We start from the raw sequence: 19,068 nt of genomic DNA, 5'->3' as shown, positions 1-19,068 counted from the left end.
CACCTCTATTCAAACCGCTTGTTATGCTGTTATTTGAGATTTACGTTTGTCCCTATCAATTGAAGTAGTGACCGGGACTCAATTGACACCCGACGATGCTTTGGTGTATTTTTAGAGAGCAACAAAAAAATACTCTCTCATCGCCTGATATGTGTATGCCTTACCTTTATGACAGTGAATATACCGAAATCATGGTTCAATGCGGAAAGCCGAGGTTGTGAAATCGAATTATCTGTTTTCGTTCGACTCAACACATCAATCACATTCAAATGAGAAGGAATAGCTTCCATTTGACGAAGAACTCTTCCGGATCTCAATAGAGGAGATTAACCAATTGCAAACAAACGAGCAATGCTTTCTTTGATGACGAATGATATTCTTTATTGTCGATTTCTTTCGATTTAGTTCGAATTTTCACCACACCGATCCTAATGGGTCATTTCTATTGAAATCACAGAACAATAAATTTTTGTGACCTCTTTAATGAACATTATAATTCATTACTAATTTGAACTATCAGATAAACCTGGGGAATATAGGTGCTACGTTTTGAGAAAAACTCAAGCCACGGCGATTATTTAAAATAGCACTGTAGATTTAGATGTTTATATTTGGTTTAATTTCTAAATTTATTTAACAGTTCGAACAGCTTTTGATTGTTGGGATACGTAACAAAACTCTGCAATCGTTTAAAATTATTTTTCGTAATGGACTATGAAAGTCCACTGTTACATGTTCCACTGACAGTAGGAAATTTTACACGAACTGTTAATCTCGATAAATTGCCGTGTGATGTCAACATCAACACTTGGATACAATCTTGAGAAAAACTCTCAAATAATCCAATTCGTCAAATGAAGAAGGCTGTCTTACGGATGATAACGTTTCAACAAAGAGTTTTAATCTAATATTTTTGTCAATAAGCAACGTCAGAAGAATCTCTGCTCTAGACAAACAACTTCCCATTACTTAAACGAACTTCATTCGGTCCAACCGCCCCAAATTCAATCGAAGCTCTGGCAGCACTGTTTCCATTCTTCATTCATCCCGCGACCAAGAGTAAAAAAACGCCAATTGCGAGACGCCGAAAGCAGCGTGTTCCTTCACACACGGGTTCACAGCAGCCCCTATCATCAATTAACCAAAACAAAAATAAATATGATCGTTGCGGATCGTTTCGGCTTGAGAGCAAAACAGTTTTTATTACCATTTTTTTTTGTTGTTTCGTTTCTTCTTCTTATTATGCTTCTGTTTGTGGTTGGCCACTTCCTCCTGCCCCGAAGCGTCAATATGCTGCTCTTGTGGTTGTTAGTGTTTAATGTTTTCCCATTTTTAGATATTTTTTTTCGTTTTCGATGAAGTCATATTTTTCTGTACAAATATGCGCGCGTGAAAAATTTGTCCGGTATGCATCTGTCTTCTCTTCGACTGCTTTTTCTTCTCCGCCTTTCAAGTATATCATAAACCATTCTATCTATTCACGGCGACGAGTTTAGAGTATGATGCGATGTTTGCGTTTAATGTTTTTGTTTTTCATTTCGCTAGTATGCGTGAGTTTGTGTGGGTGTATTGGATGTCACTGTGCTAATTTAGGCTCGCTCTGTCTGCTAATAATTCTTCAGCATATCGAGAATGTGTGTATGCGTGTGTGTTTTGTTTTTTCTTGTGTAGTCTTGTCTTTTCTCACTCTCGCAACGCAACGCTCTCATTTCTCATTAGGGCTTCACACACTTGAAGTTTATGTTTTTTTTTCTTGTTAATTTATTTATTTCTATCAAATAGCACAGCACTACCGATAGGTTAAGCATTTGTAGGTTTGTTTTTTCCTATGCCGTAAGTTCTGTGTATGCGTATGCGTTCGCGTTTTTCTATTCACCCTCGCCTAGTACTTTTATTATGCTTTTTGTTTTGTTCTTCTAGAGAGTCTAGTTGTTTTTCTTTATTTTCTTCTTTTTGATAAACTAGTGTATTTAAGTATTCGTGAAGTCGTTCCGCCTCACCCGACCCGACTTTCTCGGCTGTCTATTCATTAAATATTGAACTTCCACTTGATTGGTTTTGCTTGTTTGCTTGTTTTTTTACCTTTTTTTTCGTTCATTTTAATATTTAAAAACATGAATTATAGAGAGAACTTGAGAAAAATACTTGGAAAACGGGAGAGATACGAAACTGCCACTGTGTGTGAGTGTGAATGGTTATGCTCTAAACGCTCGTTTTTATGCTTTCTTTTTATCTTCTTTATCAAATCTGGAGTTGTAAAAAAATGGTGCAAACCGATGTTCCACCGTTTGTTTGTCTGATTTTTCATTCGACAATAATGAAGGTTGCACTAGAGCGCCAATGGATGTATGGGCAAAAAGTGCCCTACGAATTTTCAAACGGGACTTTCTTAAAAATGTTGATTCCCACGAAAACCTACCGTATGCAAAGTCAATCGAACTTCAATTACTAGTGTCGAACAACCTGTATAGTTTGAGTTTTTTGAAAACCGCAATTTTTCAATGTAAATTTCTGCAAATTGCATGAAAGATCTACTGTCAGTGGAACTTTCGCACCAGGTTCACCGAAACTAGCAAATTTAGATATTACATCGGTATTCTCTCCATATCATATTTGAATGTTATATATTACTCTTATGAAAGATAAATCACAGCCATAATCGAGCTGCATGGGCGATACACTGCGGTGAATTTGAAGGATGTCGTATTTACTGCACTCGATAGTTTTGTAATCCACCTGTTTGAAGAAGGTGAATGTAATCTCCCCTTTACATCTAACGTATTCCGCCCGAAATGCGCAGCCTACCTTTTTATACATACCGTGCCTATGCGACGCAGCCCTGTCACACATATTTCGCCTGCTTTGAAGTTTGTCCCAGCCCTGCATCATCCAGCCGAATCACCCAGCACCAGTTCTCGTCTTCTTTCATATTTGGACTGCGGACAAGGTAAGTCGTGTTCTCTACGACTTTCTAGAAAATATCCAAAATGGCTGGGGTCTGAGTGCATTACTATAGATAATAGTAAGAATCAATCAGATCTCAAAACGATCACAAAAATCGTTACCTTCTATCGCAATACTAAATACAAGAATTTCTTCGATACTTCTGAAGGAAAGTACCCAGTGACACCTGTTTCTACTCGTTGGAATTCCTCTTACCTAATGAAGAGAACACTCGTCAGCCAAAATGAAGGGTTTTCCATCAAACTTGGTGAGGAATTTTCAAAGCTAGGTAAATAAAGGTTGGATTTAGTGTGAATTGGAGTGTGTTAGATACTGATAAGCACACAACTGCTGATATAATCTTTTCTCCTCAAACACTTTCAAAATTCAACTTACAATATATCTAAAAGCCAATCCTAGAGCTTCATTATTGGAACCTTATAGTAGCGACACTATTCGCTAAGAACGAAGTTTCAATTTTTGTTGGACACTGCTTAATTTTGTTCCTTGGTTGACACACTCCTGTGATTTACATGGAAGAACCAAAAACTGGAACTATGGCGAAAAACTGGCTCATTTACCCCATTTAAAATAGTCTTAGGCCGGCAATATATTCTAGTTGTTGTCTATTCTTCAAAGGATTCACAAAAACAAAATTCTGAAGATGAGCTTGAATTTTGTTTTCTGGTATTGTTGCACCTCAACATAGAACTTCGAATGTGGAGACTTCAGATGAAATGTCCAGCAAACGAAATAACTTCAGGCATAAATCTTTGCAGTCTTCAACAGCAACGACGAAATCCTTCCATAGTTGAAGTATTGTTGAGTATTCAATATTTGTTCTTGTGAAATTTTTGTATGGTTTGCATTTAAAAACACGCCACAATTGTGAAATGATACCTTTCAATGAATAATCATCTTTCTAGAGTGTCAAAAACGCCTTTTTAATACTTCCTCCATCCATCCTTCATTCATAGGGAGTTGGATGCCCTATGAATGAAGGTAGCCTAACAGGAAAGCTGAATAAAAGTTTAAGCTATATAATGGATTATTCAACTGTTCATAAACCAAATTGTTTGTTGGGTATTCATCAACATCACACATGTCTTGAGAAAGACGCTCGGCTCCCGGTCGAGGCTCGTCGGCAAACGACGTTCACCCCACAAACACCGAACGAGAAGTGGTGTGATTTAAAAGAGGAGGAGGAGGATTTTGCATTAGAGAGATTTCAAACTTTTTCAGTTCATTCGTTATTTTTGATTTGGCACCCTTCCTGAAAGACATAGTTCCACGTCAAAACTCAAACTTTGACGGCTGTGCGACACTAGTAAATAACGTCCGATTGAGCTGAAGTTTTGCACGGGGTAGTTTTTCGTTAGAATCAACACATTTTTAAGAAAATCCCGTTTGAAAACTCGAGATGACCATTTCGATTAGCACTCTAGGCTGCACTCATATGAAACTGCTTCCGGGAGGGAAATCTTTGTGGTTCGCCCAATGGTGTTCGCGCTTCCAACAATAAATACATTTGTGGATGGGAGTATGTATATTTGGATTGTTTTTAAAAGCATTGTCGCCTGTCTCTCTCTCTCTTGGGTTTGTTTTTTCATTTGGTTACATTGATATCAGAATCGTTTAAACTATTTTTTATCATTAATTTATTTTTTTTTTCTTTGTAACGAACAAGCATATTCTTTTTTTTTTGTATCTATATGTTCAATTTGAATTAAATAAAAGTTTTCCTTCTCTCCATCCATCCATTCGGCTAAACTTTCATTACCAGCAATCAGTATCTCTATCGAGTTTTAGATCTATTTTTTAAAGATTCTTTAACTACCTTGCTCCATGAATTTCATTTGTTGTGATTCTCCGCGGCGCTCTCCGCCCCCCTCGGCGACCCGAACCGTAGCGGTCGCCGAAGTTCGTCTCACCGTCACTGGCCGCCGCACTTTTGGCCGCCCCCACCACCTTACTTGTGGTTCACAAAGTCGTACTGCGTCGCAGTGTTGCTAAAGCTGCCGTTGCGGCTACCGTGGAAGTGCACGTTCTGCCACTTGCTGTCCTTTTTGTGCCATACCCGGGTCTCCTCGGTCTGCACGGTGTGGGGATGACCCTGTTTGTCCACGTACTGCGTTAACCGGACGTACGCGATACACGCGGTATCCTCGCCGAAGATGTGCACATGGGGATTCAGGATGGTCGTGTTGATCGCCTTATTGCTCTTGCCCAGCACATTCTCGAAGTTGAACTTGTGGAAATCCATACCCTCGATCAGATTGCCCAGAGCCTCCGGCTCGAACGCGGTCAAGTGCGGGTCGCAGATCTTAGTGTACGTCTCGAAGTCTCCATTGTTGATCGCCTCAATCAGCTGCTCGGTGATCTTGATGATCTCCTGTCGGCGCGCCTTGCAGTCATCATCCTCAACGGTGGTGCTCGACGAATCGGTCGATTCTTTCACCTGCGAACCTTCGCCCTTTTTGGCTATCATACTCTTGCTGGAGAAATTTCTGGTCGCGAGCATCGTTGTGAGAATAGCACCCTTGAGCTTGCGTCTGGCGTTGAACTTCTTCAAGCAGTCCACAGTCTCCTGTCGGTGCACCACCGAGGCAACACGCTCGCGCTGGCAGATCCACGGGTGCTTCAACGCCTCGGCTGCCGTTATCCGCCGCTGAGGGTTAACTGTTAACATTTGGTTGATAAGGTTTTTCGCCTCCGGCGTTACAGTGTCCCACTCGGGCGACGGATAGTCGTACGTGCCGGCCTTGATCTGCACGTATAACCGATGCTGATCCTCGTCCCAGAATGGTGGGTAACCCACTAGTAGAATATAAAGGATCACACCGCACGCCCAAATGTCCACCGCCTTCCCATACGGTTCCTTCTTTAGCACCTCCGGCGACAGATACCCAGGGGTTCCGGCAAAACCAAACCATGCCTGCTGATCGCCCTGAACTTCAATTGCCAGTCCAAAATCGGCCAGCTTCACAGCCGCCCCTTTGGCCTTACTTGCCAGCAACAAATTCTCCGGCTTCAGATCTCGATGCACGACTCCGTTGTGGTGGCAGTGGTTAACGGACTCCAGGATCTGCTGTATGCAGTGCGACGCATCCGCCTCTGAATAGAACTCACGCGCAACGATATCCTCGAACAACTCCCCGCCGGTCACCAAATCGAACACTAGGTAGTGGTAATTTTCCTCCTGAATACTGTCGTGTAGCCTTACGATGTTCGGATGCTGCAGCTTGCGGCATATCCGGGCCTCCCGTTCCAACTTCTGAAAATCTCTCGAGGTAAGCTTCTTTGTGTTGATGATCTTGGCGGCGAACTCGAACCCGGTCGACTTCTGTACGCATCGTTTCACAATCGAAAATGCACCCTTTCCCAGCTCCTCCTTGATGTCGTAATTGTCCGAAAACCGGGTACAAGCCGGTTGGGCAGCCATCGTATCGTTTACTAGGCCCGCGAACAGCTTGCTGAAACACTAAGCACAATCACTAATTATAATCTCCGTCGTTTCACCCCCCTCTGTCTCGAGAGAGTGGGAAGAAAATATTACACCTCGCCCACAAGCACCCGGGGAGAGCCTAGGCCCGGTGTACTATACTAAATGGCAAGCGGCAAAACGCGGAATCACGTCCCCAACTTTTTCCCACACACCGAATAACAACAACAATAACAAACACACAAAAACTCCCCGAGATTTCGCGCGATCTCTCTCTCTCTCTCTTTGGCGCGTCGCTGCCAAATCAGCGCTAAAGTCACGATCTACACGAACACGTGTTGTACTACACAACCGGCCACTAAACAACACTTGTGCACAGCTCAGCCCCGCGCGATCTCGATCTGCTGATGCTGATGCCCGCTGTGTCTATATTTCAATCCACCACTAATGATGACGCGCGCCAAGATGATGATTTGATTGCTCCTGGTGCTGCTGCCGCTGTTGATGATGAAGTGGGCAATAATGTAGGCCGCCTTACAGCATTTCTCATATTTGTTCGGCCGGCCCGAAAACGAAACCGCTACCACCACCACCACTTCCACCTCTAGCTTAGTCTTCCACCCTTCTGTCTCTCTGTCTCACTCTCGACCAAAATTAGTGCGTTTTGCGCGTCCACTCGAGGTGTGCTGCTGCTGCTCGTCAAGCTTTGAGATTTTCGGGCAGATTTTCCTGGCAATCTGCGAATTTAGCACGGTGTGATGCTGGGGTTTGTAGTAGAGTGTAGACTACTATTGGACTGCCTCTGAAACGGAGAAAGGAGATAATAAGAAGAATTACTTCTCTGTGGGTCGTATTAGCGTCGGATATTTTGAGCATACATTATACATTTGCACCTCTGAATGTTTTATTCCACATATTCTACAAAGAGTAATGACCGCCGTTGTCTACCCAATGATTTCAGCCAGTGGCGTAGCGTGACCGGGTTACATCCGAGGCGGGTGCTCTGGGTGTCACCCCTTCAATCAACATTTGTTATCATGTTTTTTTTTAAATTGAACTTTAAATATACTGAACCAGAAAACCTGTTTATTATAGAATTAGTACAAGAAAACAATCACCAAATTCGACAAGATTGACATCAAAGCCAATCCATTGCACAATAGTCCAGAAGGTGCATTTAACCCATTACTGCCAAGGTGTACAAGAACTTGATCCAACTGGCATGAATCTTTCTAGTCCATCTAGGTTTGTCCGGAAACGGAGGGGAAACGCAATATTTTGGTTTGGAGTTCTCTGGAAGATGAGATGTCTGACGTATGAAATTTCACACGCTGAGCCGATACAGTATCAAAAATGGAAATCATTTCAATGTCGAACAAAACGGTTTTATTACATAAAATTCAACTTCCAACAACCATTTTCATGGTGTAGTAGCACTTTCGTGTACTGTCGTTCTACGCATAATTGTCCCACGGTTCATAGGGATTGTATAGTACATAGTGCAGTTATGCGTAGAATGGCAGTGTATCGGATTTAGTATCACTGAGTATGGTACCGGAAAAAGCACTACGAAGGGTGCAAACTAGAGATGGGCAAATCAGCTCATCATGGTGAGTGGCTCAGAGCCGTTCAGCTCATACAAGTGAGCTGCTCATTTGGAACAGTTCTTGAGCTCAATTGATTTTTACAGTTGTCCACACAATTGCATAACTACCATGGGACATTTCATAGTGTGCATTTTCTTAATAGACGGAAAGCAGAAAAATAAAGGAATTTAGTTTCCAAATACAAATTACAATAATTTACAAATACAGGGTTTTCCATTTCGGGCTTCCGAAAGTATACAGCCCTGCGCTGACAAACGTTTGACATAGCTGTCAACCAAAGCATCATAGCTTTAGTTGAATGTCTGCCATGTTACAATATGGATCGTTTTAGCATCGCACAACGTGTTAATTTTGTTAAATTATACTATAAAAATGATGAAAAACCAGCAAATGTTTTTCGAGCATTAAGGACGGATTTTGGTCGTCATGGACGGATTATAGAGCACACAATCGCTAATGTAGTGCGTAAATTCGAACAAACTGGATCCATAGCGGATGTTGTGAAACCTGTGCATCATCGTAATGTTCGTTCGACCGAAAATATTGCTGCTGTTGCTGTCAGGGTGGAGGATGACCCGAATGTTTCGATTCCACGGCGTGCTCAGCAATTGGGCTTGTCAAACACATCATTGTGGCGAATTCCGCATTTGGACTTGGACCTACATCCATATAAAGTCCAACTGGTACAAAAATTAGAGCGTGGTGACCATGGAACGAAGAGGGACACACGAAAACAATCTGACGTCATATCATAAAGCGGGGGAGACGAAAAATTCTTTCGCGTCTCACAATTCACACTCTCTGCAGTTTTTGCGCTCCACAGCTATGCTGCTCTTCAACTCAACAGCTCAGCAGCTCAACAACTTAGCAGCTCATCAGCTCAGCTGCTCATCAGCTCAACCGCTCAGCAGCTCAACAGCTCAACAGCTCAGCAGCTCATCAGCTCTCCAGCTCCGTAATGAGCTGATGAGCTGCGTTGTTTTGATTGTGAGGCGATTCGAATCCACTCACTATGATGAAGCGGTTCGAATGAACAGCTCATGAGCGGATGGTACATCTCTAGTGCAAACCCACACTTCAAGCAAATATACGTCGTACATCGGTTGCAATACAATTTGTCGGACCCATCATTAGGTAAATTGTCGTTGAAATGCAGATATTTCATGATTTGCTCAAATTTATTCCTTGGCATATCGTTGGCAGTCAGCATATTATACGTATCTTCTTTTGCTTCCCAGTAGAACCGCTTACTTGATACTTTTACGTATTCGGAGACGAGCAATTCCTAGAACTTTGTACATTTCCGGTACGGTCACACGGAATCTTGTATCTACCTTTAGCAGTGCGTACTTATTTGTCTCTGTGGTGATTAGTCCGACGAAATCTGCGTCAAATAGGTAGCGGAACATTTGAACGGCAGAACATTTATGTTTCGAGCAGAGATCACTAAGATCAGGTGAATGTCCTTCAAGAACAACGGCTGCATCTGCATCCGAATTTAAGGTCATTTTTTCCCAGTGTCTGGCTCTCCGCTTCTTGCTGCTGCCCGAGGAGTATTCTTGTGATTAGCCTCGTTCAATGTTGCTCTCGACATTCACTTGTTTGCCAAAACCGGAAGGGCCGTCCTCCGAGTCACTATCTCCAGCATCCACATCGCTGTCTCCACCGCTTGGGGGCACGATGACAAAGTCAATATCATTTGTTGACACTAGATTTTCGAAAGCGTCTTCGTCCAAATCAATCGGATAATTGTATAGCTCCTCCGGATTATCGGGAAGCTGATATATCCTATTGAGAAAAAAAATATACCGTAGTTGCACAGTGTATGAAATTACGCTCAAAAGTGAACATAGATTTTTTTTTACGGTTTCATTATCTTCTTCGGATTTTTTGCTAAATATCATTTCATTCACTCGTCTAGTAGTGTTGTGTCACAGATTTGAGCAATTTAGAATCCTTTAAGAGGTAAAACTTTGATAAACTTATGTTTACTTTTGCGACTCCATTCAACTCGAACTTTGCAAGCTTCAATACACAACAAAACAACAAAAATGACAGATAAAATGGCACTGACACAAAAAACACTCTTAAATTTTTATGTGGTATCATTTAAAATGCGCTTAACACTTTAGAAAATTCTTCCGGCTTGCACTGTGGTCACGCGTATTCTAGAGCTTGCCACTCCAGAGTACATTCAAGGCGTGTTATTCGGCATAGAAATCTCAACCAAGTATTAATGAACGACGCTAGTTAATGAATACGTTGAGACGGCAAAAGTTCCACAGGGAACGTTAACGCCATTCAAGAAGAAGAAGTTAACACTTTCGTTTCATCAAAAACAGTTTTTCAAAAACGGGCATTTTTGCGTATTAAATTTCATACGCTGGGCACTAATGGGTTAAGTGGAAATAAACATTTAGAGCTCGACAGTTATTCTCTAGACAAAAACTGTCTTCAACAAAGTTGTTACATATGATAGAGCGCTCATTTTCATGTTATCAAAAATAGGGTGACCTAAATTGTCGATGAAATAGAAAATATAACTTTATCTTTATAGATAGAGGCAAGCATAGTTATTTGAGACATCTTTGTAGAACAATGTTTTTTCTATCTCTTGAAATTCCCGTTTTTTTCTAAGTTGCGTTAGGGCCACCATGAAAAAAACTGTTTTTTTACTCTAACTTTTATATTTCAAATTCTACCTACAAACTGTCTTCGAAAGACTTTCAGAGCTTACTAATACAAACATTTTGCGATGCAGAGCTTGTCAATATCTCAACTTCACTCAAAGTTTCTGTTTTTTGTTTCTGCCCAAAAAATATGCTCTCTGCAATTGTATTTCATTCTTTCTGGTGCAAACATAAACAAAGTTTATTGACGGCATTTGAAAAAGCATAGTTCACCCTACATGATGTGTGATTTTGAAAATTATGTTATTTTTCGTGTTTGAGTAAATTAAAATTGAAATCATGAGTTTTTGAGTAAAAAACCATTAATAACTATGGGTAGGATCAAGATATTGACAAGTTTTGCATCGCAAAATGTTTGTATTAGTATGTTCTAAAAGTCTTTCGAAGATAATTTTGATGTAGAATTTGAAATATAAAAGTAAGAACAAAAAAAACCGTTTTTTCACGGTCACCCTAATGAAACTTAGGAAAAAAAACCCTAAATCGATTATTTCAAAAGATAGAAAAAAAATTTGTTCTACGAAGTTGTTCAGAATAATTGGGGTTACAGTATTGTCCAACAATGTTTATCTCTATTTATAAAGATAAGAAAGTGAGATTTTTTATTTCATCAACAATTTTGGTCACCCTATTTTTGATAACATAGAAATGAGCGTTCTATCATATGTAACAACTTTGTCGAAGACAGTTTTTGTCTGAAGGATAAATATCTCCCACAAAGTTGCTTTTTTAACTAAGTTGCTTTAGGGTAACCATGAGAAACCTGTTTTTTTTACTCTAGCTTTTATATTAAAAATATTTAATTAAAAAACATCAAAATTGTCTTCGTAAGACATTTAGAGCTTATCAATACCAACATTTTGCTATACAGAATTTGTCAATATCTAAATACTGCTCAAAATTATTGATGGGTTTCCACCAAAAAACTCATGATTTCAATTTTAATTCAATCAAATACAAAAAATAACATATCTTTGAAAATCACATATTATATAGAATGAAATTTGTTCTTTCAAATGCCGTCAACAAACATTTTTTAAGTTTTTCTTAAAAAGAAGATTAAAATCAGTTCAGAAATGTTAACAGATAACAAAAATCAATCCCCTAGTATCTGATATTTTCCCCCTTTGGCGTCCAGCACTATCTGCAAGCGCCGTGTCGAGATTTCTGAACACTGTCGACGGAAGTGCTTATCAGATTTCCGTAATTGTCGTTTCGAGTTCCGCTTTGTCGCCTGGATTTTTATTCTTCAGATAGTTCTTTATTCCCCACCATAGATACTCAATAGTGTTGAAGTCCGGTAAGGTGTTTTGAGTTAATAGGGACATTATAGAGCAGGTATTCCCGCACGATGAGGTTAGTTTGCTTCGGGTCATTATTCTGTTGAAAGTAATAATCACGAGGGAGACTCAATTTCAGAACGGGAGACTGCAGGTTACGTTTCCGGAAGATCAATTAAGCCATTTTGTCCATCGCCGAATCGATAAACTCCATGGTTCCAGATCCAGAAGCCGCCAATGTACCATACATCATCTGACTACCGCAGCCGGTACCAAATGCTAAACGTGGAGCACCGATATTTGTTTTCTCCACACCATCTGTCTTCCATCCGATTCAAAGAGATTGGTTTTCGGCTTATCCGTATAGAAGGCCTTGTTCCAGAACACCTTAGGTCTGTTCACACATGCATTAGCAAACTATAGTTGTTTTTTTTTCATATTCACCTTTGAGATGAAATAATTTTCACGGCCAATACGACCTCTCAGATTGTTCCTGTATGATGCTCTCCGGACTGTATCTGCGCTGACAGGTCCTCCAATGATGCCGGCCACTTCGGTAGTAGGAATGTTTGTTATAGGGTTCTTTCGCAATGTTCACATAATTACTCGTTCATCATCAGAAGACAGGATACGTTTGTGGCTTCTATTCGAGAGATTTTCCATGGTTCCTTCGTATTTCCACTTGTTTATGATTTTATTTGCTGTAAAGTGAGTTCTTCCGACTATTTCTGTTATTTTCTGCAATGTATTTCCACGACAGTTCATATTTATTATCATTGTACGTGTAACAATATCTGTTTCTTTCCTCTAACCTGCCATTTGATAAAAAAAATGCAAACATCAATAAAAAATAAAAACCCACACTGCCCAAGCAATGGTTAAGTGTTGACACCAATCACTGATGAAAAAAGTACGCTAATTCGGAAAGAAACTTACTTACAAGACTAATTTGTTCGGAGAAAGTCAAGGTGTACACTCAATTTTGCGATGCCTAGAATAGAGATTGTTTCCAATTTTAAGGAATAAACAATTAGCAGAAAACTTTTCTCGGAATTTTTTCGTACGTACAGCTAGGTCAATGTGTAAGTAATAAATATGCATCAAAAGAATCAATGTATTCAAAATATTTCATACCAAATAAATGGAAAGTAACGTCAAGTAGCATTTGTACACTCAATTTTGCGATAGACTGTATGTCGAGCTTGAATTGCACATAAAAATAACGTTGGCTCCAGTTAGAATTTGGTCGCTTTCTTTCAATTACTGTGACGCCTCTAGTTGTTGTAACGAGATGCTAATGGCAGCGTTTGATCCGGAAGTGTGACGAAAGTTTACTATATAACACTGTATAATACTATATAATACTAATATAATACGAACGAATTCTAACCAACTATAGCGGATTTTTTTTGACGTAAAATCGTCATAACTTCGTACAAATTCCGAGTCAAAGTTTTTATGTTTCTAAACGTTACTCGCAAGTTCATAATTCGACAAGGCATCTGCAGTTGTGAAGTAAACACAAAGGTTTTCATCACTGGAACGACCAGAAATGTAAAACTTTATAAGGACTGTCTTCAGAATAAGATATTGCCATTCATTTAATCAAACGTAGATCTCGTGAAGTTCTGGCCCTGTTATCCGGAGTACGAACTACAATCGTGACGTCAGGCGTCCCAACGAACGATTTCGGAGACGATTCGATGGAAGATATAAAAAACACATGCGGTTCAAGAATTCGCTATAACTGATTTATTGTATGCTTACAGAAAGTTCAGTGATAATTTAAATAAAAAAGAGATAGAAACAATTTTATAGCACTTGAGCACTTGATTGGATTTTTCGTCCATGAATTTTGCACCACCATGCCCGACATGGTCAGCTATCATTACACCCGGGATATCATCGAATGGTTTATACAGAATATTATTTATTTTATTCAAAAACAATTTATCAATTGGTCCAAACTGTATATATTTTCATCCCAACATTTCTCATCCTGGATAAGAAAAAAAACCTTCAAAATAACGCTGTTATCGTTTAGTACGTTGTTTCCTCTTGAAGAAATATCCTATTTTGTACAGCTAAATTCTCAACAGGCTTTATATAGATCAATAGCGATTTTATTAGAAAACACCGGGAAGACTTCTATAGAATCCGCTGTCGCGAAAGATCCGCCCCGCTGAACATCCGCTCGTGGATAATCGGGGTTCTACTGTATACGAAGTAATATCAATCTGCCAATTGAGATGAATTCGTTATATGAAGATATAAACCGAAATTAAAGTTTAGCTTGGTTAGCTGCTCAAAACCTCCGATCACCAAAAGATTCATATCTCACGCCAGATTAGAAATCAAAAAAGATAACAAAGAGAAGCAATCTTTCAGTGGGAGTAACAAACGAAGATTATTGATTTAAATTCTGCTAATAGAACGAATCAACTCAAATTAATTGCTGAGATGTTTTGAGCGATGTATTGCGTTGTTGTATGTTGGAAGGCGCTAAATGAACAATTTTTCGCCTGCATTAGATAGAAGGAACGTTTTCGATTCGTTATATCTCTTGACAGCATCGAAGTTTAATCGAAGAAACGATCTGAAAGTTCCAGATAGCTTTTAGAATTCCAACAATTCAATCAACGACTGTTGCTTTAACATATATTTATTCATACATTCTAAACAGGTTGCACTTGGAAGATATTTTTCAACACGTTACCAAGAATGGAATCTCTATGGAATCTGCTGATATATTCTGCCTCACATACATGCTTTTTTTTCTCGCACCAAATATAGCCGAGTAGAGCAGTTCATTCATCAGTCATGCTCTTCATCCGACAGATCGGATAAAATAAACATTTAAACTTCGAATTGATACGCTCTTGCAACTTATACGCAGTTTATAACGCCTGTCCTATATTTTGATCCATAGAAGTGTAATATTTTTTCTCGCTTTTCACACAGGAGAAGAAGAAAAAAAAGCACACAGAAAAAGAATGGTTGCGCGGCGATCTAAAAATAGCCCTCAATAGCATTGGAAGAAATCAAAATATTTCTACTTATAGAACACATCGGGCAGTTGTGTACAACAACTTGCGTCACACATCGTCCGGCCGAAACGGGCGAAACGGACGAAAAACACATACTCAAGGCTGGCCAATCTTCATCCTCAGATTACGGCCGCCAGCATTCCTGAATTTGCGATACGGCGCTGGAGTGGAGAGTATGTTGATTAAGAAACAGTAATAGTCTGGTAAATGTTTCATTATTATCTGTTATGTTGGTTCCGTGCCCCCACTTCCCGTTCATCGCTGCAAGAGTCGGTCCAAAACTCGGGTGATCTATGACCAAGTGGAGTATTTTCCAGTCTGCTGTTTTGACGTAGGACTACGTCTTTCATTTCTATACCGGGGTGTAAAATCAAAGTTTCGAAAACGAAAGCGTTACGCCGGAGACCGAGATTTTGAGCGTTAATAGCTCCTAAACAACTGAACGAAATGGTATGATGAACACTTCATTCGAAAGATAAAATGTCTACGCGTTATATACTTGTTACTTTTTGATCCAAAAACTTGTTTCAATAGTCTTAAAATTGCATTCAAAACAGGTTATTGAAATCACCAATCGGTATATAAGCGAGCGGCGCTCGGAAATCCACTCAGTTCTAATTGAACAGCGATTGGAGCATGTTGTCGCTGTTGCGGTGAAGCTCTTTATTTATCATGAAAGCGCGGATGAAGGGTTTCACCAAGAGCCTGTTTGTGCACCCGGGGCCAGAAGCGAATCTATCAGGAGGAGAGTGATGCCACAAACGGTTCCCTGGGAAGACATCGCTACACACACATACACGCGCGGCTATTAACAGGTGGTTATCGAGTTGGCATTAACCACTGGTGGGCTTCCAGTATCGAGGAAAATGTGGAAATATCTAATCGTTACTGAAAATAATCTGCCAGTTCCTCTGGGAATTTTCAAAATATATTCATGTGAAAGAGTTTAATTGAATGTTTTCCATCCATGTAACACTGTGACCAAATACATTTGGTTTTGTGGTTTTTCAATCAATCGCAATTAACAGGATAGCTTCAGAAGATTATTCTTCCCCATCAGTAGGATATTTCCGTATCCAATAATGTATGCGCCCGCAATCGATTATTGCTCAGTCGCCGAAAGTTCCCAGCTCAGAGAGTTCATTCCCCTCTAGTTTGCCTTCCAAATTGCCATCGTAAACCACACCTTCTCTCGATTCAATCACACACAAAAAGCATACTTAAGCGATATTCTGGTGGTGAGACACATTCATTTTTCGTGAGGACATCGACAAGACAACATCGTTGCCTAACGTGCTGGAGGAGGTGGACTGCGAAGGATCGACACATACACGCGCAGAACTCTTTCCGTTAGGATGCCATTCAGCATCGAGAAAGTTCCGGAAAGATCTAATCATTGCTGGAAAATAATCTGCCAGTTCCTTTGGGAATTTTCAAAATATATGCATGTGAAAGAGTTTAATTGAATGTTTTCTATCCATGTTACACTGTGACCAAATATGTTTCAATCAAGTGCTATTAACAGGTGGTTATCGAGTTGGCATTAACCACTGGTGGGCTTCCAGTATCGAGGAAAATGTGGAAATATCTAATCGTTACTGAAAATAATCTGCCAGTTCCTTTGGGAATTTTCAAAATATATTCATGTGAAAGAGTTTAATTGAATGTTTTCTATCCATGTAACACTGTGACCAAATATGTTTCAATCAAGTGCTATTAACAGGTGGTGATCGAGTTGGCATTAACCACTGGTGGGCTTCCAGTATCGAGGAAAATGTGGAAATATCTAATCGTTACTGAAAATAATCTGCCAGTTCCTTTGGGAATTTTCAAAATATATTCATGTGAAAGAGTTTAATTGAATGTTTTCTATCCATGTAACACTGTGACCAAATATGTTTCAATCAAGTGCTATTAACAGGTGGTTATCGAGTTGGCATTAACCACTGGTGGGCTTCCAGTATCGAGGAAAATGTGGAAATATCTAATCGTTACTGAAAATAATCTGCCAGTTCCTTTGGGAATTTTCAAAATATATTCATGTGAAAGAGTTTAATTGAATGTTTTCTATCCATGTAACACTGTGACCAAATACATTTGGTTTTGTGGTTTTTCAATCAATCGCAATTAACAGGATAGCTTCAGAAGATTATTCTTCCCCATCAGTAGGATATTTCCGTATCCAATATTGTATGCGCCCGCAATCGGTTATTGCTCAGTCGCCGAAAGTTCCGAGCTCAGAGAGTTCATTCCCCTCTAGTTTGCCTTCCAAATTGCCATCGTAAACCACACCTTCTCTCGATTCAATCACACACAAAAAGCATACTTAAGCGATATTCTGGTAGTGAGACACATTCATTTTTCGTGAGGACATCGACAAGACAACATCGTTGCCTAACGTGCTGAAGGAGGTGGACGGCGAAGGATCGACACATACACGCGCAGAACTCTTTCCGTTAGGATGCCATTCAGCATCGAGAAAGTTCCGGAAAGATCTAATTATTGCTGGGAAATAATCAGCCAGTTCCTCTGGGAATTTAAAAATACATTCATGTGAAAGAGTTTATTTGAATGTTTTCTATTCATGTAACACTGTGACCAAATATTTTTCAATCAAGTACTATTAACAGGTGGTTATCGAGTTAGTATTAACCACTGGTGGGCTTCCAGTATCGAGGAAAATGTGGAAATATCTAATCGTTACTGAAAATAATCTGACAGTTCATCTGGGAATTTAAAATTACATTCATGTGAAAGAGTTTATTTTAATGTTTTCTATCCATAAAATATCCATATAATGCATTTGGGTTTGTGATTTGTCAATCAAGTACAGTTAGCAGGTTAGCTTCTGAAGATTATTCTTCAGAACAAGGTTTTTCGTATCCTATATTGGATGCATAAAACCTTGTGCCTCCAACGTAACGCTCTCGTTTTCGAAGTCTCCCAAATATTCATTTATTCATTCATTCAGAATGGATTTAGATTCAACTTCAAACAAATGATCTCTAAATCAACGATAGTCCTACGTCACCCTTGCGGTTATACCATAGATATAACCCACTTCCTGTTTTTTGTTCAGAAACGGGTAAAAACATTGATAAAAATGTAAAAGTAAATAAATTTGAGATGGTTTATCGTAATTTCGTGTGTAACCGCATTTGAACGTATTGAATTTTCATGAAATGCTCAGAAATCCGTAATCAGAAATCAGTAATCAGAAATCAGAAATCAAAAATCAGAAATCAGAAATCAGAAATCAGAAATCAGAAATCAGAAATCAGAAATCAGAAATAAGAAATCAGAAATCAGAAATCAGAAATCAGAAATCAGAAATCAGAAATCAGAAATCAGAAATCAGAAATCAGAAATCAGAAATCAGAAGTCGGAAATCAGAAATCAGAAATCAGAAATCAGAAATCAGAAATCTGAAATCTAAATTCCAGTTTTTTATTTTCGTTTCTTCCAAAAATACAAGCCATCAAATGAACCTGCACATTGGCTAACACTGCAATGCTAACCCATAGATGAAAGACCTATAGGACAAAATTGCCGTCAAAAGCCGTTTCTAAATCCTTTTAATTGTATTACACTGACAACCTCGAACATACGGGTCAAGTACATCAGATTTTCCTCTGTTTTTTTTTTGTTTTCATTCTGTCTTCATCCATTCGACATTGCTGTCATTACGAATACTGTGGAGCAGTGGACGGTAAAATTAGGTCACCGGTGAGATATTCTTTCCTGTGTGAAGCAGAGCTAGATTAAGCACTTGACATACAATGACGTCTGGGAGACGTCATTCATTTCATGCGTCATTGCAGGGGCGCGCTATATTACATAGTAGGTTCTATGACTGCAGCAACCGTGCCTTGACCCTGTTTTGGGTGAGATGTTTTTCCTCCTGTCAACGGTTCCAATAAACAAACTTGACTAGACTATTCTTTAGACAACTCGACGCGCATTTTATCTGTGCATCAAGGATATATAATAAGCTAAACTGAATCGGAAATATATACTGAATCGAATCAATTGCACGATATTATTTTCCAAAATAAGATG

The 19,068-nt window shown here is 39.5% G+C and overlaps 1 protein-coding gene across 7 annotated transcripts in view; it reads right to left on the bottom strand.

The window, feature by feature from the left end:
* Positions 1–1,172: 1,172 nt before the first annotated feature.
* LOC129762868 (calcium/calmodulin-dependent protein kinase type II alpha chain) overlaps positions 1,173–19,068 on the bottom strand; it is a 154,059-nt gene continuing 136,163 nt past the window's right edge. For all 7 annotated transcript variants that reach the window (XM_055761433.1, XM_055761434.1, XM_055761432.1 and 4 more), the window contains one exon: positions 1,173–7,187. In XM_055761433.1, coding sequence (XP_055617408.1) covers positions 4,913–6,385 — 1,473 coding nt within the window. In that variant the 5' untranslated portion in view covers positions 6,386–7,187 and the 3' untranslated portion in view covers positions 1,173–4,912. The remainder of the gene's footprint in view (positions 7,188–19,068) is intronic.

Source organism: Toxorhynchites rutilus, chromosome 1 (genome assembly GCF_029784135.1).
Source record: "Toxorhynchites rutilus septentrionalis strain SRP chromosome 1, ASM2978413v1, whole genome shotgun sequence".
Taxonomy (NCBI): Eukaryota; Metazoa; Arthropoda; class Insecta; order Diptera; family Culicidae; genus Toxorhynchites; species Toxorhynchites rutilus.
This window is presented reverse-complemented; position numbering and strand designations above follow the sequence as displayed.